The 26,523-nt window shown below is 38.9% G+C and overlaps 1 protein-coding gene across 1 annotated transcript; it reads right to left on the reverse strand.

Moving 5' to 3' along the window:
* Nucleotides 1-1,996: 1,996 nt before the first annotated feature.
* EIF1AX (eukaryotic translation initiation factor 1A X-linked) lies at nucleotides 1,997-25,679 on the reverse strand. Its single transcript, XM_007090513.3, has 7 exons — nucleotides 25,415-25,679; nucleotides 18,914-18,997; nucleotides 16,033-16,136; nucleotides 14,913-14,963; nucleotides 8,713-8,794; nucleotides 5,743-5,834; nucleotides 1,997-3,488 (listed from the first exon to the last, which is right to left on the reverse strand). Exons 1-7 carry the CDS (start codon nucleotides 25,428-25,430, stop codon nucleotides 3,483-3,485), a joined length of 435 nt encoding a protein of 144 aa, XP_007090575.1. The 5' UTR covers nucleotides 25,431-25,679; the 3' UTR covers nucleotides 1,997-3,482.
* Nucleotides 25,680-26,523: the final 844 nt, after the last annotated feature.

A 26,523-nucleotide genomic window follows, 5' to 3' on the forward strand; every position in this document is an offset into this window, starting at 1 on the left:
TTTTATTATAGTAACCAAAGACTGCAAGTGAAAGAAATGACAAATAGAAAATATAAAGACGTGCATGTTCGATTTTATACGGTCCTGGATACCAAGTGAAAAGCGGCAGACACTGCTCTAGGTGCATTACACATATGGACACATAATCAACCCTTCCACCAATTCTGTCGGTACTCTTCTTATCATCCCAATCTTACAGGTGAGGAGCCTGAAACTCCTACAAGTGAGAGAAGGTGCCCATGGTCACTTGCAGGTAAAGGGCAACGTGAAGGGTCGGGGAAAAGGCCTCCTGACCCCAAGGCCCAAGCTCTTCACTCTCCATCACACTGCCTAAATACCTGGCAGCTGGGGGGAAGAGAGGACCCAATCCAATACTCTCCAAATTCCTTGGTTCTCTCTGTACCTAAGAAGCTTGTATCTTAATGCATCTGTAGTAAGACTTAAGATTTTGTCCTTTTCTGAGTAGGAAGAAATAAGCAAGGATAAAAAAAAAAAAATGACAGTTTAAGGTAAATCAACAACACAACATGGTGTGTAAAAGTTCATGGGAGTCCAAACAGTATAAATGAAACTTCTTCTTGCTAAGCAGGATAAAGATCTAAGCATTTCCTACCAACACAAATCTTTTTAATCGTTATTACAGGTAAACATAAAGAACTTTCATTCTGATACTTTAACTGTAAAGTTATAGTTAATATTGTATATTTTAAAATCTGTAAACAACAGAAATAAAGTATAAATCCACCTAGGTATTTTTATTTCAAACATGCTTTTACCTATTTGATTACTCAGTTGCTCTGAAGTCAATACTGACAGCAGTTTCTATCTACTAAAGATGTTATTCACCATCCTATAATTTAATATTTACACAAGATACATGAGATTAAGTTAAACTACAAGTCACAAGTTTTGTAACCAACTATATTCACAGCCATGATTATTCTGTAGATGTGGTGAGTAAACCAATGGCCAATCCTTAATAAAATACAAGAGTTTTCATCATGCATAGTTCACAGCCACCTTAAAAGGTGGCCTCTTAAGAGGCTGGATGTTCAAAAAAGATTCAACAGTCAAGCAATTAAATCCTGTCAAATCTTTTTTCACACAAATGCTTGTTTTGGTTAGAGCCATTTTAGTAATACAACTTATTTTTGCTCTAACTGGAAGTAGAATAAACACTGCATGAAAAATGCAAGCCCATAAAATTCATTAGTAATACCTAATACCCTCTTAGCAGGAAGAATCATTATTCTTGGATTTCAAACATTTTATTTTCTTTCAGGGCATACCCTATAGCATTGTGTTATGGGAATCAAGGAGTATAACCAAAAAACACAAAACACAAACCAAAAACCAACCAAACAAAAAACTCAACAACACACATACAGATGCTAAAAAACTAAGGACCACTCCCATTCCTCATTTGAAATAAATCAGTAAATCTATACAAATATCACATTAAAGACAAGTTAGTAAAACACTTCTTCCAAGCAGTGTTGCATATGACCTACAACTTTACCAACCACTTAATAATCATTAGGGTATGAGATTTTCCGGGATGCAATGGCACTAGATTGAGCCGTTATTACCTAGGCAAGGAAAAAAAAAATCACTAAAAAAACACATGAATGGGGGCCATAGTTGTAATTCAAGAAACTTGAGACAAATCATATTTGCTAGAGGAGGTAAGCAGAAAAAAATAATGCGTGAGTTGTACCATCCCTACCATGAACTACCACAGAGGCAGAGTTACTACATTCTTGGTAAAATAACACAGAAGAAGGATCTATATATACCACAAATTTAGCAAAACACTTTTTTGTACAGAGGCCTAAATATCTTTGGAAGTTTAGGTTTTGATAAAGACAATCGCTAAGTCAATTCTTCAATGCTAGTTTCTTTAAGTATTAAAAACCAGCCCATGGTCTCAGATGCATTCCATCTGGGTAAGTGTTCAGAACTCCAAAGAATAAGAAACATGAATCGCAACTATACACTCATTTCTATTCTTTGATTTAATGTTTTATAGTACCTCAGATTTTGATTCCAGTGCTTGCACACTTAGGAATACGCATGAGATTGGAGAAGATACTCTTATTTTTTTGAAGCCACATGAAGGTTTCTCTCCCTTGGTAGAACTTTTCATCATTGAAAACATCTCTGGAGACCAGGAGAATAAACGTTTCACAGCCTAAATGATGGATCTCTTCTTGTGAAGTTGCAGAAGATTTCAATGTAGCTAGCCAATAAATAGCCCAGCCCTTAATTTCATCTTAGTCAAGTTGAGAACAAAAAACTAAATAAGAGAAAATCCAAATTCCCAATAATATACAAGCAAAACAAATCTTTACACACAATAAAATAACATCCTAAACACAAAGTAAGGGTATAATATACTCTGCAGCATGATATTGTCTTTATTGTATTTCTCAGCTGTAGCTCTTCCATTCAGAAATGAGAAACCATCTTTTCAATAAGTTGTTATTTGCTCCTTTTTTTTTTTTTTTAACCAGCTTAGGGATGGTTTGAAAAAAGCTTAATTATACAGTTGTTAGGAAATTAAATTTTCATTTATACATACTTTAAGTGTTTACAAAGCACTCAAAATTGCAGCTTATGTATATGACTTCTGAAATAAAATGACACTTTTAACAATAGTTTTGTTCTTTAAAAATTTTCTACATACATGCACATGATCAAAACAATCTTTTCTTGTTTGGGAAATTTCCTAAGCATAGTAAGAAAAAAAAATGGACAACTATAGCAATATTTCAATGTTAAGATGACTGGGTGCCACCTACTGTTTGATTCCTGTAACTACTAACCTTACAAATTAAAAACTGCTATTAAAACCCAGGTCCTAAAACCTGCATTTTGTAAATGCTTTTTTGTTGATATGTTTATAGTGGCAAAATAAGGTTATGAAAGAACATAAGTGATATCAAAATTAGTACAAAAATAGCCACGTGCTACTTAAATATGAAAAACTGACCTAATCATTTTTTAATTCAAATGCAGATTTCTGCCTCTTTTAAATTGTATCAAAATCTCAAGGGAACATCTAAGTAACTGGAATATACAGAAAGTCAATGTACGGTCAACAGGCTAGTCAAAGTTAGGGCTTAATCAGGATCCATAATGAATGTACGGTAAATGGTTTATTTGGAACATTCATTTACTAACTGGAAGTGGTCAAAGTAGGAAAGGCAGTAATGCATTTTTCTCCTCTTTTTAAAAAATAGTAGATGTGGTCTTTTACCTATAAGCTCGAATACATCAAAAGAACAAAGGGGGCTTAACATTTCATGTAAGAGAATTCGGCATTACCAGTTTTTCAAGAAATACCTTAGAAACAAATCAGTCTGCTTTAACAAATTGCACTCATGCTAATAAATTTTAATCTTCTTTAACAGGTCACAGCCAAAATCCAAATTGTTGGAACAATCCTCAGAGAAATTGGAATGTAAAATGTTGAATTCAATTTAGATCTGGAAGGGAAAAGAACATCAGATCAAATGAAAGAATTCTTATATTCCAGAAGTCTACCACATAAGGGAGACCTGCACCCCCTAAGGCTATCTTTGAAGAGGAAATTCTCTACACCAGGTTTTTCTCAATTACAGTTTGCTGCCAGTAAATCTTTACAACTTCCTTCAGAATGTTATGCTATACAAGATGTTTTTAAAAAAATTTTTCTTAAATGTGTATTTATTTTTGCTAGAGACAGAGTGTGAGCAGGGGAGGGACAGAGAGAGAGAGAGAATGTGAAGCAGGCTCCAGGTTCTGAGCTGTCAGCACCGAGCCTGACGTGGGGCTCAAACCCACAAACTGCAAGATCATGACCTGAGTTGAAGTCGGATGCTTAACCAACTGAGCCACCCAGGCACCCCGTATACAAAATATTTTTAATAATATTCTTAATAAAGTTTAGTGTCTCTCTTTTGTGTTGGTGATGAGAGATTTTTTTATTCTGGGGGGGAGCAGATATGCAGGAGTACTATTTCTTTCTTTTAATGTTTATTTATTTTTGAGAGACAGCGTGAGCGGGGGAGGGGCAGAGAGAGAGAGAGAGAGAGAGAGAGAGAGAGAGGGAGGGAGGGAGGGAGGGAGGGAGGGAGGGAGGGAGAGGGAGAGGGAGAGGGAGGGAAACCCAGAATCCGAAGCAGGCTCCAGGCTCTGAGCTGTCAGTGCAGAGCCTGATGCAGGGCTTGAACCTACAAACCATGGGATCATGACCTGAGATGAAGTCAGGAGCTTAACTGACTCAGCCACCCAGGCGCCCCTAGGAATGTTATTTCTTTAAGAAAGGTACAAGTGTGACAGTTAGCAAATTCTCTCAATCTGGTTATAGGAAAGAAGGCTAGCATACCTATATACCATCTGGAGAAATGTCTTGAAAAAATAGGGTTCTGAGGTGATTAAAAAAAAGGCAACCCTTGCCTTTGCAAATGGTTCAGGGAAACTCCCAATTCCTTTAGTATCCACTGTCTTTAGCATCTCTTTCCCTGCCGGACTACAGAGTCCAGTTCCAAGGAATCACTGGCATAGATTCAGAAATTTTTTCTTAGAAAGTCTTAACCTTGTTTACTAGATCCTCATCCTTACACCTCTGTGTATATGGTTTCATGTTCAAATGTGTTCTCTGCTTAGGTTAATTTCCAAAAATGCCTTCTACCCCAGCTCTAAAAATGTTTATATCACCCCTTAATTTACAACACAATTCCATGTCAGGTTCTTGTATATAATCATTAAATAATATCAATAAATCAATAATAATCATTAAATAATAAATAATATAATAATTAAATCTACTATCAAAGTATCATTAACAATTTAGTCACAAGAATTTTCTGGCTCAGGGTCTCCAAAGGGAAGAACATTGAAAAAAAGTATGATGTATTTATATAAAAATTCATAAACACATATACACATTGAAGAGATGTACTCAAATTTTAATTCACCATGAGCATTCGTAATGGTCTGAAGATGCATCAAAATATAAGATAGATTGATGGACGAATAAAGATAAGAGATATGGGATAAATCAACTATAGGAAAATGTTAATTACAGAATCTTGCTAGTGGGTACCACTTGTGACGCCTAACTCAGACTTCCCCAAGACCAGCCTTTGTAGTTCTGAAAGGCTCTGGTAATTGTCGCAGTCTTAGTCAGCAACTAACTTTTACTGTTAGCAAAACAGTACATTCTCCTCAAATACACCAACTCCAAACCAAGAGTTTGCCAACAGTGCATATTCAACGGATAAAATAGTGTACTGACAAATGGTCTCAATTTTAACAAGACTTTTAATATATGTTGTAATTCCAATGCTTCATATCAAGCTGTTCAAACAAGATTCTTCTTTTAACATACTAGTATTTCAATTGAGTAGGCATGTTTCTTTGAGAAGATCTTGTATTTCTTTCAACTGTCTCCTAAATTTCATAATAGCTATCTCTTTAAACACTCAAACAAGTTATGACTGCAATGCCTAGCATTCAGGTTGCCAAAGAAGATATTGATCTTTTCTGGAAGAAATGGTGAAAAAGATTATAAGAATCCTCAAAGTATAAACAGTTTGACTGTCTGATAAATAATGAGCATTTTAATTCATGGACAAATCTTGAAATATATCCTAAGTATTCAACATTCTTAGATTAAACAAAGATAGGACAAAGAGCTGGTTTCTCTGTAGATAACTCAGAAACAAAAGTTGAAAAATGTAAGGTGCATCTACTTACATCATCAATGTCTTCATCATCGTCTCCAATGTCATCGAACTGAATTTCGTCATCATCTCCAGGACCAAATGTATCAGTTTCATTGATTTTAGCTAAAGAAACAATAACAAATACACTCATATAACCAAGCTGATATTAAAATGAGTAACTGTCCACTAAAAGAAGTGGTCTGTTGGGGCGCCTAGGTGGCTCAGTCAGTTGAGTGTCCAACTTCGGTTCAGGTCATGATCTCACAGCTTGTGGGTTCGAGTCCCACATCGGGCTCTGGGCTGACAGCTCAGAGCCTGGAGCCTGCTTTGGATTCTGTGTCTCCCTCTCTCTCTCTGCCCCTCCCCCGCTCATGCTCTGTCTCTCCCAAAAATAAACAAACACTAAAAAAAATTTAAAAAAAAAAAAAAAAAAAGGAAAAAGAAGTGGTCTGTTGAATTATGAAAAGAGACTCTTAGGAGTCAAACTTAAATTTTAAGTTTTGTTATAAGAAAGATCCTAACTTCTACCTAACAGCCCTACTATATAGAATTTTATACAACAAAATCTCAAGGTCGCTGCTAAGCCAAGATGGAAAGTATGAGTTCTAATTTTGTTTGCAGAGATTTTTTTTTAAGTCAGCTTTATGCCCAGTGCAGAGCCCAATGCAGGGCTCGAACTCACGCCTGTGAGATCAAGACCTAAGCCAAGATTAAGAATTGGACACTCAACCAACTGAGCCACCTAGGCACCCCTAACAAAGGTATTTTTAATTCAGGGGGCACCTGTGTGGCGCAGTCAGTTAAGCATCCGGCTCTTGATTTCAGCTCAAGTCATACTGTCACAGTTTATGAGAACGAGCCCACAGAGGGCTCCATGCTGACAGTGCGGAGCCTGCTTGGGTTTCTCTCTTCCCCTCCCCTGCTTGCTCATCCTCTCTCTCAAAAATAAACAAATGTTAAAAAAAAAAATCCAATTCAGGGGCACCTGGGTGGCTCAGTCAGTAAGCGTCTGACTCAATTTCAGCTCAGCTCATGATCTCATGGTTTGTGAACTCAAGTCCCATGTCAGATTCTCTCTCTCCTCCTCTCTGCCCCTCCTCTGCTTTCATTCTCAAAATAAATGTTAAAATTTCTTTTCTAATTTAATAGTTGACAAATATATTAGTTTCAAGTGCACAACATAGTTGATTTGACAATTATATACACTATGGTATGCTCACCACAAGTATAGTTATGTTCTGTCACCAAAGTTATTACATAATTGACTATATTCCCTATGCTACTTTTCATCTACTTATTTTAGATCTAGAAGTTTGTACTTCTTAATCCTCTTCACCTATTTCGCCTATTCCCCCAACCCCCCAGCAACCACTAGTTTGTTCTCTATATTTAGGAGTCTGTTTCTCGTTTGTTCATTTAATTTTCACATTCCAACGCTGCACGAAAGTTCCTTTTTCTCCCCATCTTCGCCAACACTTGTTATTTTGTCTTTTTGATACTAGCCACCCTGACTGGTATGAGGGGATATCTCACTGTGGTTTTGATTTGCATTTCCCTGATAAGTGATGCTGAGCATCCTTTCATGTCTATTGGCCATTTGTATGTCTTCTGTGTAAAGTGTTTGTTCAGAAAAAAAAAAGTTATTGAAGAAATAAAGTGTTTATTCAGTTCCTCTGCCCATTTTTAATGGGTTATTTGGGGGGGTGTTTGGGGTGTTAAATGGTAGAAGTTCTTTATGTATTTTGGATATTAACCCTTTATCAGACGTATCATTTGCAAGTATCTTCTCTCATTCAATAGGTTGTCTCTTTGTTTTGTTGGTTTCCATTGCTGTGCAAAGCTTTTTTTTTTTTTTTTTTTTTTTTTTTTTTTAATGTTTATTTATTTTTGAGACAGAGAGAGACAGAGCATGAATGCGGGAGGGTCAGAGAGAGAGGGAGACACAGAATCTGAAACAGGCTCCAGGCTCTGAGCTGTCAGCCCAGAGCCCGACGCGGGGCTCGAACTCACGGACCGCGAGATCGTGACCTGAGCCGAAGTCAGACGCCTAACCGACTGAGCCACCCAGGCGCCCCTGTGCAAAGCTTTTTAGTTTGATGTAGTCCCGACTATTTATTTTACAAAGGTATTTTTAGTAAGGCAGGCTTCAGTCACACAAATTCTAAAGCCATTACAACTTACAACTATGCTTCAAAAAAAAGGTCAGAGCACAGGCTAACAACTAACCAATCACCAAACAGATTCACCAATCAGAAAATTTAGTCAAATCATGATTACCCCTAAGCAAGAAAATGAACCAGGACATGCTAGTCCTATTCTCAGACATACTAGATTGAAAATGTCAAGTATAGAATTTCAGCAGAATTTTCATGCTTAAGTAAAATCATACTGTTTTTCTAATAATCTCCAACAGAGATAAAACAAACACAAAAAACAACACACAACGAAACAAAAACACCAAGTGAAAAATGTAGCCTTACAATATAGTATGTAAAGTACACTGCCCCTTTGGTGGGGTTATGAGGGACTTATTTTTGTTCAAGTTTTCCACATGAGAATGCGTAACTTTTTATTGGTGACAATGTTGGTTTTAAAAAATCCAATGGAATCCTATGATACCTAGGATAAGAACTGAAAACTGACTTTGTAAAAGTCAACAGTAGCTAATTACGATCACTGCTTCGTATTTAAAGTAGATGAATACTAACAATCTCTTGAGAAGGTTATTGTGAAATAAATACTGTAACAGTATTATTCTTTGGATTGGTATTATGCAAACGTTCAGAGTTTATAAAGTCTACACCAGGAGTGTAGTTATTGGGGATATAAGTTACTTTTTTTCTTAATGTATCCAGTATTATGAAGTATAAGCATGCATACTTAAATCATGCAAGCACTGAAGTAATATGCAAAATCCACAAAATTCTAACAAAATTTCTTCACCTAGTAACACCAAATACTAACACCATATGACAGGTTAATAAAACAACTCAGACGTTACCATGCTCTGGAAGCTCGCCATACGCCTTTAGACTTCTAGCTTCATCTGCATTGTATTTTAAGATTACATCAGCTTTATTATCCTGAAAGAGACAAGTAACTTTTAGAACTGATTATGCCAAAATATTATTTCATAAATTACTTTCAAACTGGAAAAAAAATTAAATCTCACATCTTTATTAACTTTTTTCACATTTCAGTTTCCTCCTCCCCAGTGTACTTGTTGTGAAGAGCACAGGATCATGTATGGAATTGCTGAATGACTATATTATTAATTATACTGGAATTAAAATTTTAATTAAGTATTAAAACAAAACTATAAAATAATACTTTTCTCCTACCCTCTAAAAAACATGCAGAACTGTGCCAACCCAATCTTTTTACAGGATGATTAAACAGTCTAATTAAAAAACAGACTGTTGTAATGACCTAAGGAAATTAATATATCTTTCCTTGAATCAATGGTTCTTAGAATATGAACTGATTACAATCTCCAGTGGAGCTTTTACATCTCCAGAAAACAGATTAATAGATGTGGAATGAAGCTCAAGAATTTGTATTTTCTAAAGCTCTTCAAGTGTTTCTGATGCAAATATACCAACACCTGCGGGGGACAAACTTAGGAATCCCCCGGGCTTACACCAATGGGTTAATAAGGCACAAAGAAATACAAAGTCAATAAAATGCTCACACCCGAGTTTGGGTAAACCAGGTAGGCACTCCAAGAATAGGGGGGGTGCAAAGGTCCACAAAACAGGGAGGGGGTGCTGAGCCCCCCAAAATAGAAAGAGGCAAAGGTCTGAAATAGAAACGGTGCAAAGGTGCCCAATACATAGGAATAACAAGATATTTAGGGTGAAAGCACCCCAAATTTAGTACTATAGCAGAAAACTGCTTTCATAGGAGAATAGGGCCAGGTTAGGTAAATTGGTGAATTGAACTGTGGACAGCTGCATCTCAGGCAAAGCAGCCCAGAGCTGAGATGGTTAACAAAAGAAAAGGTATCTTGTTAACCCTGAGGTTATTCCCCTTCTGTATCATCCCCTAGGCCAGCAAAGATAAACAGGTGCGGAGGCGCCTCCTGTCTGCTGTTAACAACCATCTACCCATCTGCCCGGTGCCTGGATTTTGTTTTGTATTGACCCAAACCCCAAACATTGTATATCTTCAAAATCCTAAACACCCACACGCTTCCAAAACTCAATCAGGAGGAAATAGAAAGCTTGAACAGACCCATAACCAGCGAAGAAATTGAATCAGTCATCAAAAATCTCCCAACAAATAAGAGTCCAGGACCAGATGGCTTCCCAGGGGAGTTCTACCAGACGTTTAAAGCAGAGATAATACCTATCCTTCTCAAGCTATTCCAAGAAATAGAAAGGGAAGGAAAACTTCCAGACTCATTCTATGAAGCCAGTATTACTTTGATTCCTAAACCAGACAGAGACCCAGTGAAAAAAGAGAACTACAGGCCAATATCCCTGATGAATATGGATGCAAAAATTCTCAATAAGATACTAGCAAATCGAATTCAACAGCATATAAAAAGAATTATTCACCATGATCAAGTGGGATTCATTCCTGGGATGCAGGGCTGGTTCAACATTCGCAAATCAATCAATGTGATACATCACATTAATAAAAGAAAAGACAAGAACCATATGATCCTGTCAATCGATGCAGAAAAGGCCTCTGACAAAATTCAGCAACCTTTCTTAATAAAAACCCTCGAGGAAGTCGGGATAGAAGGAACATACTTAAAGATCATAAAAGCCATTTATGAAAAGCCCACAGCTAACATCATCCTCAATGGGGGAAAACTGAGAGCCTTTTCCCTGAGATCAGGAACACGACAGGGATGTCCACTTTCACCACTGTTGTTTAACACAGCGTTGGAAGTTCTAGCATCAGCAATCAGACAACAAAAGGAAATCAAAGGCATCAAAATTGGCAAAGATGAAGTTAAGCTTTCACTTTTTGCAGATGACATGATATTATACATGGAAAATCCGATAGACTCCACCAGAAGTCTGCTAGAACTGATACATGAATTTAGCCAAGTTGCAGGATACAAAATCAATGTACAGAAATCAGTTGCATTCTTATACACTAATAATGAAGCAACAGAAAGACAAATAAAGAAACTGATCCCATTCACAATTGCACCAAGAAGCATAAAATACCTAGGAATAAATCTAACCAAAGATGTACAAGATCTGTATGCTGAAAACTATAGAAAGCTCATGAAGGAAATTGAAGAAGATATAAAGAAACAGAAAAACATTCCGTGCTCATGGATTGGAATAAATATTGTCAAAATGTCAATACTACCCAAAGCTATCTACACATTCAATGCAATCCCAATCAAAATTGCACCAGCATTCTTCTCGAAACTAGAACAAGCAATCCTAAAATTCATATGGAACCACAAAAGGTCCCGAATAGCCGAAGTAATTTTGAAGAAGACGACCAAAGCAGGAGGCATCACAATCCCAGACTTTAGCCTCTACTACAAAGCTGTAATCATCAAGACAGCATGGTATTGGCACAAAAACAGACACATAGACCAATGGAATAGAATAGAAACCCCAGAACTAGACCCATAAACATATGGCCAACTAATCTTTGACAAAGCAGTAAAGAATATCCAATGGAAAAAAGAAGAAGAAAAAAAAAGTCTCTTTAACAAATGGTGCTGGGAGAACTGGACAGCAACATGCAGAAGATTGAAACTAGACCACTTTCTCACACCATTCACAAAAATAAACTCAAAATGGATAAAGGACCTGAAGGTGAGACAGGAAACCATCAAAACCCTAGAGGAGAAAGCAGGAAAAGACCTCTCTGACCTCAGCCGTAGCAATTTCTTACTGAAGATAAAAAGCTTCTGCACAGCAAAGGAAACAACCAACAAAACTAAAAGGCAACCAACGGAATGGGAAAAGATATTTGCAAATGACATATCAGACAAAGGGCTAATATCCAAAATCTATAAAGAGCTCACCAAACTCCACATCCGAAAAACAAATAACCCAGTGAAGAAATAGGCAGAAAACATGAACAAACACTTCTCTAAAGAAGACATCTACATGGCCAACAGGCACATGAAAAGATGCTCAATGTCGCTCCTCATCAGGGAAATACAAATCAAAACCACACTCAGATATCACCCCACGCCAGTCAGAGTGGCCAAAATGAACAAATCAGGAGACTACAGATGCTGGCGAGGATGTGGAGAAACGGGAACCCTCTTGCACTGTTGGTGGGAATGCAAATTGGTGCAGCCGCTCTGGAAAACAGTGTGGAGGTTCCTCAAAAAATTAAAAACAGACCTACCCTATGACCCAGCAATAGCACTGCTAGGAATTTACCCAAGGGATACAGGAGTACTGATGCATAGGGGGCACTTGTACCCCAATGTTTATAGCAGCACTCTCAACAATAGCCAAATTATGGAAAGAGCCGAAATGTCCATCAACTGATGAATGGATAAAGAAATTGTGGTTTATATACACAACGGAGTACTATGTGGCAATGAGAAAGAATGAAATATGGCCCTTTGTAGCAACATGGATGGAACTGGAGAGTGTGATGCTAAGTGAAATAAGCCATACAGAGAAAGACAGATACCATATGGTTTCACTCTCATGTGGATCCTGAGAAACTTAACAGAAACCCATGGGGGAGGGGAAGGAAAAAAAAAAAAAAGAGGTTAGAGTGGGAGAGAGCCAAAGCATAAGAGACTGTTAAAAACTGAGAACAAATTGAGGGTTGATGGGGGGTGGGAGGGAGGGGAGGGTGGGTGATGGGTATCGAGGAGGGCACCTTTTGGGATGAGCACTGGGTGTTGTATGGAAACCAATTTGACAATAAACTTCATATATTGAAAAAAACAAACAAAAATAAAACCAAAATCCCCTTTCCCCCTCACGTCAAGTTAATGTTCCTAGTTTCTTTGTCTCCTTGTACATGCCCATCACGTTTACAAGCCTTATGATCTAAATAAATACGGGGCAAGGACCCTTATTTGTCTTTTTCGCGGACATTAGCCATCTCTTGTTTTAATCCTGCGTTTGTTCTTTTGCTAGTCTAAAAGAGAACTTTAGACCTAGAGTCTATGACAAACACCTACTGCCTTAGAATGTTCACACTTCTCCATTTGAAAAGAATCTTAGTTAAGGAAAAAGTGTTCAAGTTTATTATTTCAACTTCTAAAAGTTCTTTGAACCTAAAAGTAGGTCCAAATGGCTACAAAAATGATCAGTGATGCAAGGGCAGTGTGATTCAAACCAGCACTTCTTCAGCTGTGTATGAAGCTCAGAGGGAAATTGTCAAAAGGCATATTCTGATTTAGGAGGACTGGGGTGGGGTCCAAAACCCTGCATCTCTAACAAGTTCCCAAAAGCCACTGATGCTACTGGTTCCCCGACCACCCTTTTAAGTGGCAGGGGCAGACAGGTGGCTTGTGGGAGATTAAGAATCAGAAAAGTTGGTCTTGACTGCCATTTTATAGTCAGAATGTTACATCTTTCTGAACCTTGGTTTCCTCATCTGTCAAAGAAAGAATTATTCTTCCTACTTCTGGGGTTATTTTAAAATCAAAAGAAGAAAATGGACATTAAAATGGTATTAACTGGGGTGCTTGGGTGGCTCAGTTGGATAAGTGTCTCTTGATTTCGGCTCAGGTTGAGATCTCACAGTTTGTGGGATCGAGCCCTGCAGTAGGTTCCGTGCTAATAGCGCACAGCCTACTTGGGATTCTCTTTCTGCCCCTTCCCTGCTAGCATGCACATGTGCTCTCTCGCTCTCAAAACAAATAAACATTAAAAAAATTTTTTTAAATATGTAAAAAAAAAAAAAAATGGTATTAAAGCAGGATTTTCCAACCTCAGAACTATTGATATTTTAGGCTGGATAATTCTTTGTTGTAGGGGCTGTTCTGTGCAATGGAGGATGTTTAGCATCACCCCTGGTCTCTATCTACTATATGCTAAGAGTACTGTCTCCCTCCCCTTGGCCAGCAAGTTTTAACAAGAAATGTCTCCAGGCAGTGCCAAATGTTCCCTGGAGGAAACAAATTCACTCACGGTTGAGAACCACTGATTTATAATAAAGATTTTAATTCTTTATTCTGGAATATATATTTTAAAAAATTAAAGTATGATCAAGGTTATAAGAATAGAAACATCACTCACAACACGATTAAATACATGGTGATGAGTTCTAACAGGTGGAAACCAAATGGATTGCACAGACCCACAATGAGCAGTCTCCAGGTTGAGATCATGAAGGGCAACTATCATTTTCTCTCCTAAGTGCTCATCCAAATTTAGAGCACACACTTCTATCATGGTTTGTACTGTAATTACTTGTGTGCCTTATTCTCTTCACTACCAAGCCATAAGTATTTTTTGGGATGGGAGTTTGACTCATTCAGCTGTATACACCACAGCAGCAGTTTCCATATTTTCATTTCAGTACGTACACATTAAAAAAAAAAAAAAAAAAAAAAAAAAGAGGGGCGCCTGGGTGGCTTGGTCGGTTGAGCATCCGACTTCGGCTCAGGTCATGATCTCACGGTCTGTGAGTTCGAGCCCCGCGTCGGGCTCTGTGCTGACAGCTCAGAGCCTGGAGCCTGTTTTAGATTCTGTGTCTCCCTCTCTCTCTGCCCCTCCCCTGTTCATGCTCTGTCTCTCTCTGTCTCAAAAATAAATCAACGTTAAAAAAAAAAAAAAAAGAAAGAAAGAAAGAAAGAAAGAAAAGAAAAGAAAAGAAAAGAAAAGAAAAGAAAAGAAAAACTGACATGTGAGGCCCACCCTAAGATTACATTTTTACTTTAACAAGTAAGAACACAAACAACCACAACTATATAACATCATTCATTCCAATAAAGGGAACTTTTTAAATATCAAAAAGGGAAAAAGGACCATTTATAGCTTGATGGAAAATTCACACTGCCTATTATTTTTTCCACAGTGAAAATGTGGACTCCAGAGACTGGCCATTTGGGAACCATGATGACTAGTGTACTAGGCACAATATTGAAAACATAACTAGCCCTTAAGAAATGTTTGTCAACACAACAATCAAGAGCATGAAGAGGTGGAATTGGGCAAAAACAGTCATGACTTAAGTTCTAAGAATTAATGGCTCATAAATACAATCAAGTGAACAATGAAAAAAATTATTATTATTTTTTACCTGGTAGTCTCGGAGACCAACCAATATAATGTCTGAGGTATTTATCCAAACCTAAGAAAGAAAAGTCACTGCATGTTACATTTAAAAATACAGAATCAAAGCAACACTTGGTCAGTCTTTCCATAAAATACTATTCACTCAACTGTGGGTGAAGTACCTAGATTCAGAATTAGGAAAAAAAACAACCCAAAAAACTTTATTAAGCAGGTGAGCACGTTTCAAATCTGTAATTTGGAATGTTAAAACACACACACACACACACACACACAGAACGATCTTATTTAACTAAACGAGTTCATTAATTCCAGAAGAATTATGATTAGAAATTTAGTAATTTGTAATAGTGAATTACTCCAGGTGGTTAGTTATCTATCCATTATATGTGAGAATATAAAGTTAGAAATGTGTTTTCTCCTTCCCTCCCTTCCTTCAACCAGCCCACATACACAAAGCTGGCAAACCTCCTTAAAATAACCCATAAAATCAGTCAGAGGGACTTTTACCCAACTTGACTAATAAATTGGCCTTAACACCCACTATGATGGGAAATTAATCATTACTTTCCAAGGAAGCCCATCCAGCATCACAATTCCAGAAATTTATTATCACCATAACACTTAATGTAATTCATATTGAAATTTTCTTAACATGTTTTACAAGGATTTCCCCCACCCTCAAATCAGAATCCATACACGGGCCACCTACCCCATTTAACCATTAGGTCTCTTTAATCTCCATTCAACTGGAATAGTTCTCACCCTCAGCCCTCTTGCTGCTGCTGCCCATTTCCCCCAACTTTAAGGTCACTAACCTTGTAGTAAGGGTCTGGACATTTGTTTTACAGTCTCCCTTAATTTGGATTTGTTGATTGATTCTTCATGACTAGGTTCAGGTTAAACATTTTGGGCCTAACAACATAGGTGACGTAAATGAGTCTTTAAATGGAATCCGTATAAAGTTATCATCATGGAATTTGCTGTTTCGATTTATCATAGTATATCACTGTTCTACTGAAATCTTTGAGTAATTTACAAAAATGAGGTCCTTGACTCATAAAAACTATAGAGCCATTTCCCCCCATTAATCATAATTTTAAAGTAAAACAAATCTCCACACCTACCTTTTTCCTCAATTTCCCTCTGATGTGACATAACCTCTTTACACCATCAAAACACATCGCTTCTAATCGTCCATTTCCCAACATTTTGATTACTTGAGCATATTCTTGGGGGAGAGAAAAGAAAAGTGTATGGGATACTGTTCAACTTTTCATACAACAGCAACTTAAAAATTCACATAAAATGGACGAGAACACAGGGGCACCTGGGTGGCTCAGTCAGTTGAGCATCCGACTTTGGCTTAGGTCATGATCTCACAGTCCGTGGGTTCAAGCCCCGTGTTGGGCACTGTGCTAACAGAGCCTGGAGCCTGCTTTGGATTCTGGGTTTCCTCCCTCTCTGTCCCTCCCCTGCTCCCGTTCTGTCTCTCAAAAATAAATAAAACATTAAAAAATTAAAAAAAAAAAATTGACTAGAACACATAGGTATATTGGTTAGGAATAAATGTGTAGTAAAATAAATACAAGGGAGTGAAAAACCAACCCAATGGCAGAACCAGAATCTAGATTCCATAATGCCATTTCTATGGCAAACTGTCTTTACTATCAGAAATGCTTTAATTATCTACTGATTTTAAGTAGAATGACTATGGTCTTCTTAACTGTATGCTTTAAAGTTTTATTTATTTAAGTAATCTCTACATCCCACATGGGCCTCAAACTCATGACCAAAGTCAAGAGTCACAGGTTCTTTGGACTGAGACAGCCAAGCACCCCTTAACTGTATGCTTTACTTTTGGAGATCAAGGTGGCATGTCCCAAAATGTACATCACACCCCATCAATCTCTCACACTGGGATCCTCTCCCAATTTTGGATCTCCTTTCCCTCAAAACCTTCAGAAGCTAATCCCAACATAATTTTTGGTATATGTGACACATAAAAAGTAGCTTTAACGCTAGTAATGTCTTTGTGAAATTAGATTTCATTATTAGGGATTATTCTAAAGTTTTTGTGAAGCCAGAAAGATACTTAGGCAAAATGCCAAACTTTTAATCAAAACCTTCCCAAAAGGAAACCCAGGAAGTCACGCAGTTTTATTGCCACTTGGAAAACTGAGAGGATGATGAGCATTCATTAGCTTGCAAAGGGGCCGTCACTAGGGGGCAAGGGAGGGTATTGCTTCAGAACCTTGAGCTTACTCAAGTTGTGCGTAAGACTGACTCCCACAGAGAATATCCACTGATTTGTAAATACACTGAGACTTAACTTTGAAAGGCTCAACTGTGGGGCTGACACGCTGAAGTGAGTTGCTCAGACTACAGTGAACCTAGAGCCTCAACATGGTAGGCCAACTCAAAGGCAGTCTGTCTTCCAAAGTGGGGAAAATGAAAAAGCGATGGTCACAGTAAAATCAACTATTAACGGAGGGAAGAATGAGAAAGGCTAAGAAACTGAAAAGTCTTTTAGCCATAATATGTGTTTCATTTTTAGTGGCTTATATATACACAGCCATGAACAAATTCATCAAAGTTCTATAAAAGGATAATCGAATAAAGTTCTTTGTTAAAATATGCTGGAAATTATTGCAATAACTGGACAACTTCAAAAATAGATTATATACTACGTATATAATGTATTCATGCTAAATTGTCTGAGCGTGATAATTCTATTGTGATTATGTAAGAGAATATACTTAAGAAACACAATAAGGTAAAAGTATCATGAAGCCTGCAACTAACTTTAAAATGGTTCAGGAAATACACACACACGAAGGGTTTAAGGGAATTCATTGCATTAATACTGCAATTTTTCCGAAGCAGCTTTTGAAGTTGCTCAAGGGTTGTGGGGCACCTGGGTGGCTCAGTTGGTTAAGCGTCTGACTCTTGATTTTGGCTCAGGTAATGATCTCATGGTTTGTGATACTGAGCCCTGCATGGGGCTCTGAACTGACAACACGGAGCCTACTTGGGATTCTCTCTTTTCCCTCTCTCTGCCCCTCCCCTGGCTCGTGCTTTCTCCTCTCTCTCAAAATAAATAAACATTAAAAAAAAAAAAAAAGAAAGAAAGAAATTGCTCAAAAATATGGGAAACTAGTGTTATGTATCTTAGTTTGGAAAGGTCAATTGTTTGGTTTTATTGTATTCTGTTTTCTGAAATTATATGCTAATAGTACTGGAGAAATGAGGCCAAGGCCTCTAACTCATCCCTTAAAAATCCACTGTCTAATGAAAATACTATGTAGCACCATTTACTGGGTGGCTCAGTCAGTTAAGTGTCTGACTCTTGATCTCAGGGTTGTGAATTTAAGCTCCGCGTTGGGACTCCATGCTGGGAATGGAGCCTACTTAAGAAAAAAAAAATCTATGAAATCATGGAATTGTTAACTACAGCTTTTGAGGCTTAGTTCTTTTTTAACTGTACAATTCTTTCTTAGTTATGAATATCCATGCAAAACAATGAAACCTAGAGGTTTATAAAAATGCTACCAATAGGGGCGCCTGGGTGGCTCAGTCTGTTGAGTGTCCGACTTCGGCTCAGGTCATGATCTCACAGCTTGTGAGTTCAAGTTCCACGTCGGGCTCTGTGCTGACAGCTTGGAGCCTGGAGCCTCCTTTGGATTCTGTGTCTCCCTCTCTCTCTGCCCCTAACCCACTCGCATTCTGTCTCTGTCTCTCTCAAAAATAAATAAACATTAAAAAAAAATTTTTTTTTTTTCAAAATGCCACCAATCAACACACACAGAGCATACCAAGAATTGATTACTAAAAGAAAGGCTCTAGAGAGGTGGGGGGGGGGGTGAGAAATGGAGGACAAAGAGGAACACATGATTTCATTGCTCAGGATTACAAAGTTATATCTTTTATGTTTAGAAACTGAAAAGTCCCTATTTTAAAAAAGAAAACTACTACTAAAAAAACCCCCTCACTTACAGAAACGCTTACCCTGTCCATCTTCTTTAAACACCAGCTCTCTCTTTTCAGATTCATTCTCATTCTTACCTCTGCGTCTATTTTTACCTCCTTTACCTAATGGTTTTAAAGAAAAAGACATTAATTATTTGCAAAATAGTAAAGAAACTAAATGACTCACAACACGCTTTTAAAAAATCACTTACATTTAAAAATTCACTTAATGTGGTCACACAATCATATTACATTTACAATCTCCAATCATACTAAACACACACATAGCATTACTCCCCTACCCTTCTTGGAAATTCCTTTTGGGTTATTTCTGTCATAAAATACAAACTGCAAGCAGATATTATATAAAAGTACATAAATCCCTAAGGACATCTGCATTCAATGACCAAAATTCCTAGATCATAATGACCACTGGTTGAGCACACTGCTCAATGAACCCCTCCCACAGGTGCCCACAAAGGCCAGGGTGGGAGATATTACAATGAGTTACTGATAGATTTCTAAATAAATAAATAAATAGTCCCCCACCCCTTTTACCAGACTTCCCCACGAAAGGTCTGAGTTCAATTAGGATGACTGGAGGTGAGGGGGTCAAGTTACAGCTCCTGGAATGGGATATACTGATTTTGTTGTGGAGGGAGAACAACTCTGGCTACTTTCAGAATTTGAATTCTACCTTATAGCTGTAGCAAAGATTCAATGAGCCAAGTATTTGAAGTTAAAAAAGCAAGTTATTACTGCCTGAACTTGGAAGCAAACAAGATGTCCTTCAGTAGGCAAATGGATAAACTGTGGTACATCTACACAATGGAATGTTTTCAGGGCAGTGAAATTATTATTCTGTATGATAGTGTAATGGTGGATACATGTCACTATACATATGCCAAAACTCATGCAATATACAGCATAAGGAATGAACCTTAATGTTAATGTAATCTATGGACTTGGCTAGGCTGGTTGGGAGAAATCAAAGGCCAGATCCTACTAATATATATACTGGCTCATGTTAACAACATGCTGGGGGGGAATATGAGAATTCTACTTTCTGTTCATTTCTCTACAAATGTAAAACTGCTCTAAAAACAAAGTCCATTAAAAAACAGGGGCATCTGGGTGGCTCAGTCAGTTGAGCATCAACTCGATTTTGGCTCAGGTCATGATACCAGTGATGAGGGAAACAAAGGCAAGAAAAATGTAGTTTAAATTAAATCCCCTTACAGCTTACAGCCCACTCTGATAGATACCAGAGACCTGCAGCATGTAACATTCCACAAGGAGTTTATGGCTGCCTTAATGTCGATAAATGTTTACATGATATGAAACACCCAAAGCAACTGGAGCGCCTGAATGGCTCAGTTGAGCGTCTGATTAGCGTCCAACTTAGGCTCAGATCATGATCTCCAGGTTCATAGGTTAAAGCCCCACATAGGGCTCTGTGCAAACAGCTCAGAGACTGAGCCTGCTTTGAATTCTGTGTCTCCCTCTCTCTCTGCCCCTTCCCAAGTCACACTCTTTCTCTCTCAAAAATAAACATTAAAAAAAAAAACAAAAAAAAAAACCCCAAAACTAAATGCAACCTTATCTTGACAATAGCTAAATCTTCAGGGTTCTATAAGACTCTGCTTTCAGCATACAGAAATTCCTTAGAAACTATCTTCTATCCCCCCGCCCACTGCCTCCACAAACTTAAAAGTGTATCATCAGTCTCTCCTCACAATCCCAGCGCACAGCTCTTTCTACCCACGGATCCTGTCCCCCGTGTTATAATAAAATCACCTTTTTGCACAAAGACATCTGAAGAATTCTTTCTTAGCCGTTTGCTCATGAACCCCACTTCAAATTTCATCACTAAGGTTGTGGGATCATGCTGAGCATGAAGCCTGCTTAAGATTCTCTCTTCTCTGCCCCTCTCCCTTGCTTTCAAGCAAGCGCACTCTCTAAAACAGGGATGAAATCAGCAAAATCCAGACAGTGGGGGCAAAGGAAGACAATTTGTTTTCCTCACTAGATACCTTATTGGGGGGGAAGGGGGAAGAATCAGATAGATGGGGAACTTAAAGATTTTTTAACAGACTTAAAAGACATTATCTACCAATAGCAAGGTGTAGACCAAATCTGGATCCTGATTTGGTGTGGATGGTGCTGGTGCAAGTTTAGTTGTGAATTGTGTCTGGGGCCAGGAGGTAACTACCTAAATGTATATTATACTAGTATACTTTTGTACATATGTATATATTCAAAATTCTTCAAAATGTAAATTTAAAAATGAATACAAGGTGAAGAAGAGTAGAAGGCTACCATTGGTGTAAAAAAAGAAAAATGCATATTCATATTTGCTTGTATATACATAAAATACTTCTGGAAAGGCATATGCAAAAAGCTTAACAATGACCACCTGTGAGAAGAACTGTTTGGCAACAGGACATGTTCTAGAAAGAGACTGCACTTTTCACATTTTGAAATTTGAACTGCGAATGTATTTACTATTCAAAAATTTAAAAAAAAATACTTCAACCAAAAGCAGAGGTATATGATCCTTTAGGTGGGAAAACTGGTAAAAGGTTATTGTCCTTATTACAGGTACCAAGAAGCAGGCCTAACCTAGCCATAAAGAAAAGACAAACAGGAACAATATTTCTGAGATGGAAACAAGAGAATTATGACCAGATGTAGAGGGAGGGAAAAGCAAAGGATGAATGGAGCTTTCACAAAAAACTTCTCAGGATCTCAGACTACGTAAAATGAGGGAGTTAGAACAGAAGATGTAAACACCTCCACCTTGCTTCTACCATTTAGAATTCTAGATTCTTCTATCTCCTGATATCCTTAAAAAAAACCCGTAATTCTCCCTCTCCCTTTGTTTTTCATACTTTCAATGATGACAATACCCATCACTTCCCGACTCTCTTTTTTTCTTACAGGGCCACTTGCACTATTTTTTTTTTTAAAAGTTTATATATTTTGAGAGAGAGAGAAAGAGACAATCCCAAGCAGGCTCCATGGGGCTCACCTGGGGCTCAAACCCATGAACTGTGAGATCATGACCTGAGCCGAAATCAGGAGTCGGATGCTAAACCAACTGAGCCACCCAGGTGCGCCACCACTTGCACTATTCTGGATCTTTACCAGCCCCCACCCCACATTATGCCTATTCCTCTGGAGCTTCATTAATTCCAAAGTCCCACCATCTGCTAACCCACTTTCTAAGGAAATTAAATTTTCTCTTACCTATCACTTCTATGCTAATTTTGTATCTCAGCCCCTCTACTTCAACTAAGCATTGGTTTCATATTTACAATGGGTCCAGTGAATGGGCTACTGTCATCTCAAGCTCAAGATTTTATTCAAAACTCATTTTTTCTTTACAAAACTGGTCCTTAACACTCCCGTTTCTGTTAGTGGTAACATGATCACCTTACGGAACATAAATCTCTCAACCTATAAATAAGCCAGCCTACCTCTCAATACTTCCCTTCCACTATCTTATACTTCAATCCAAGCAGATTTCTCACTGTCCCAGTAACTTACCCTTAAGTTACTATGCCCAAACTATGCCTATGAGACAGGTACTATTTTGTCTTTATTTCACAAGAGATGATAGTCTTTGAAAGGTTAAGTGACTTATCCAAGGCGATATCACATGAAGTGAGATCTGGGATTTGAAGTGAGCAGTATGTCCCCACTTAACTATACTCTTAATCACTATATGATAAAGTCACCCATTTACTTGTCATAATCACCCTATGAAGTAATAACATTTATCCCCAGTTTACCAGGGAGTTCACTGAAGATCAGACAATTAACTCATTTATTATTTCAGGGTGTGTGGGTGAAGAGTCTCAAACCTGATCTTTTTGTTCCTGACCCTCATATTAGAGTCTCTCTCCACAGCACTTTGTTCCCATTCCAGAACCTACTAAACCACATTGATGGCCATTTTCAAAAGGTAGGAGAAAGACTGTAAGTGGTAGTGATACTAAAGAACTCATGGAAAGAACCTGGAAGCAGCAAAAGGTTCATAGTCCAAACAAAATAATGAATGTGCACCTGGCCACTGCAAAGACAGACACATTAACTTCTAGAATCCAGTGAACTTAATGAGTCCTAGGGGCAGTCTCGTAATGCTTTGTGCTATTGTCAGGTGGACCTCTATATCCGGACCCACCCAGAGTCCTTAGAGTTCAGTATGTGAGGCATTCTTCAGGGAAACCCAAACTGCTTTCCTAGGAAGAGTAAAGTTATCTCTGGCTTCAAGCCATTAATCATTCAAGCCAGATCTTCAAACTAGAGTGAAAGCTCCTTTAGGGCAAGGATCTTACTGGCTTTGTTTACTGAATTATTATATACAGAGCTGGGCAATTCTTTGAATGAATCCGTCAAGGGTAGTCTATACATTCCTAAAGGAGGGGCAATTTTAAAATCAAAGGCAGTAACTTCCTCAAAGTGTGGGAACACCTTACCCCAAATGGTTGTCATGAGTGGACCAAAGGATACCCTTTTTTTCTGAGGTAATAAGCTAAAAAGAATCTAGAGGATTCTAGAGGAAATAAGCTGGTGACAATCAGTCCAAAGCAAAACTCATTCAACACACAGTTCTTGGCAATTTATATCCTTGTGAAATCACCACCAAGATTATATTCAGAAGACTTCTGGCTCTTCCAATAAAGAAAAACAAAGAAAACCCCATGAATTTATTTCTACATTAGTAAACCTCATCTTATAAAATCCAGGGGTCTTGAAAAGCACTGTTCCTCTAAGGTAACAGATTGGTTTTACATGTAATGGAATGATAAACACCAAATTCAGAATGGTGGTTACTTCCAGAAACAGGAAGACAGGGGAAGAGACCAAGGGTTTTAACTGATCCTGTGTTTTAATTTCTCAAGTTCAGAATAATGGATTCCCAGGTGTTCACTATATTGTTATATTTTTCGTACGCGTCAAATATTATTTATAAAGAATGATCTATTGCTTGCCAATTCATCAGAACTAACCATACCCTGATCACTCCCCTATTTTACTGCCATGTAATGGAATACAACTTTAAAGGAGGCTAGTGAACTAGATGTGATTTAATGTATAAGTTTAATGCAGAAGTCCTGTTCCCGTAGAACCTATTATTATTCATCCGAGAGTGAAGTCAACAAAAGGAAGGTGACTTAATCCAACAAGTATTTATTGAGCATCTACTAAGTATCAAGTGCTAGCAATTCAATGTGATTAAGACAGATACCATTACTGTCTATTATAGCTTACAATCTAGTGAGGGAATTGGAAGCCTCCTCACTAGAAATAAAAGGGAGAATGAGATACTTACTGAGGTGATCCAATTACCATCTAAGAGGAAATAAGACATTAGACAGGTTACCCCAGAAAAATTAACAGTAAAATGCTACAAAAAGGGTCTGCAAGCTACATTTTGAGATAACTGCACCAAATCTTGCACAGAACTGCAAGCAAGTACCCCAAGGGATAAAATGAGTGGCCATAGAGGCAAAGAGGAAATCAGGTAAAATCCCTGGAGCCGTCTGTGAAGTAGAAAAGAGAACAGAAGTAGGCCTGGGTCCAGGCAAGGGTCTGAAGGATTAATAACCAAAGGAAACTTCCCGTGGGTTGTGTAATACGCTCCTCTCCTGAGGGAAACACAATGATTTCCCTGTTTCTACTGGCACAATTTCCTTGGAGAAATTATAAAGATACTTAAAAAGACAGAAGTCTCCTGAAGTCTAAAAAAGGGGATAATTTCTTTAAGACTCTTCCGCTTTTAGGTAGATTAGGCCTTCCATTTTGGAAGTTCCAAATAAACATCTTCAAGACTGATAATTTGTGGACGTTTAGCCTCAGAATGGAGAAAACTTAAAGGTCTTTACTCCTAATACAATATATACAAGATCTGAAGCAAAAATAAGAAAACCTGGTTAAATATGAAAGTGTTCCAAAAAAAAAAAAAAAAGGTAAACGCCGTAAAGGGATGGGGAAGAGTAAATCTCTAGACATGAACCCTAAATATGTAAATACGCATTAAGGTTTCAGTCACTGTGTAAAAGGGAGAGGGAGTAGTCTCAACAACACTCAACTATTTATAAAGAAACCCATGCAGGAGTACCTGATCACTAAAGCAGGCATTACTCTTTCAAAGTTAAGAACTGCTTCCAGGGCTTAACTCTCGTTGCCCAGGAAGGCCAAAGGCTCCCATTTGTGAAACCCTGGCCGCCCGGGAGAGGTCTCCCCACAGGTCCATAAAGCGCCGCGGTCAGTCTGGCGCGAATCGGGAGCAAAAGCCCACATTCTCCCGCAGGAGGCCCTACAAAAATGGCGTCGGCTCCACCCCAATGTGACCAAACTGGTACACAAGAGTAACTTCTCAGCTCCTTTCCCAAGCCCCAAACCGCGTGTGGATCGTCCAGCCGCCTGCAGGCAGAGAGGAGTGTAAGATCACTGCGGCCTGGGCAATACGGAGCGCCGCGGACAGGACCGGGCCGAGCGGAGTCGTGGTCCCGGGGTCCAAGGCAGCATTACCTTTATTCTTGGGCATGGCGGTGACGGCGGCCTCCCGGCGTTTCCGACTCCTATCCGAGTGGTGGTGGTGGCGGCGGCAGCAGCGACTCTTCCGAGGGGCCCCAAGGGCGACGCGTGGGACCGCACGGTACCAAACAGCCAAGCGAGGCCGGGTCGCGTGCGCGGGAGAGTCTCGCAACCGACTTCTTCCGAGATCCGCCTGCGCCCACGCTCAGCCGCAGCAAATGGCGTCGCGACTGCTTGCGTCACTTTCCCCCGCCTCCCAACGCCGGCTGACCCGCCCCCACCTCTCCGGCCCTATGGCGCAGGCGTGGCCGACTGACCCCCATTGTTAGGGCGGAGGGTGACGCGCTTTTGAAGCGTTCGCGGTAGTTCGCAGAAACACGCAGGGGGCGGGGCCGTGAGCGGGGAGGAGAAGGAGTCACGGAGGGAGTGGGCGGGGCCCAGGCGTCATAGTAAAGGACGGATTCAGTTAGCGCCCGCTGCTGGCTGACATCAGACCTCTCTGCTGCTTTGTGACAAACCCCTGTCTCTGGGTTTGAGCTGCTGACTCATTAACTAATCTCACAGCTAGTTTTAACTTGGCCCTTTCACCTGCCCGACCAGGTCTGGGGCCCTGAGGGGAAGGGCAAGGCTTTCCTGTCATTCCCATTACCCAGGCATAATATCTGCATGACACTTCTTATTACTTTATAAATATGTCTTCCCTACCTCACTGTAGGCAGAGATTACATCTGTTGCTTACTATTCCCACCAGTTAGCACAATGTCTGCCACACAGTGGGTGCTCAATATACACAAGAAGGGAGGGAGGGGAGAAGACAAACTCAGTGTTATGGGCTGAAATGTGCCCTCCCAAATTTCATATGTTGAATTCTTAGCCCCTAACACCTCAGAATGTGACTGTATTTGGAAGTAGGGTCTTTAAAGAGGTAATTAAGTTGAAATGAATTCATTAAGGTGGGCCCGAATGCAATATTGACTGGTGTCTGTATAAGAAAAGGAAATTAGGGGCACCTGGGTGGTCTGGCCGTTCATAGGTTCAAGCTCTGAGCTGACACTGTGGAGCCTGCTTGGGATTCTCTCTCTCTCTCTCTCTCTCTCTCTCTC

The sequence above is a fragment of the Panthera tigris genome, chromosome X (assembly GCF_018350195.1).
Source record: "Panthera tigris isolate Pti1 chromosome X, P.tigris_Pti1_mat1.1, whole genome shotgun sequence".
NCBI lineage: Eukaryota > Metazoa > Chordata > Mammalia > Carnivora > Felidae > Panthera > Panthera tigris.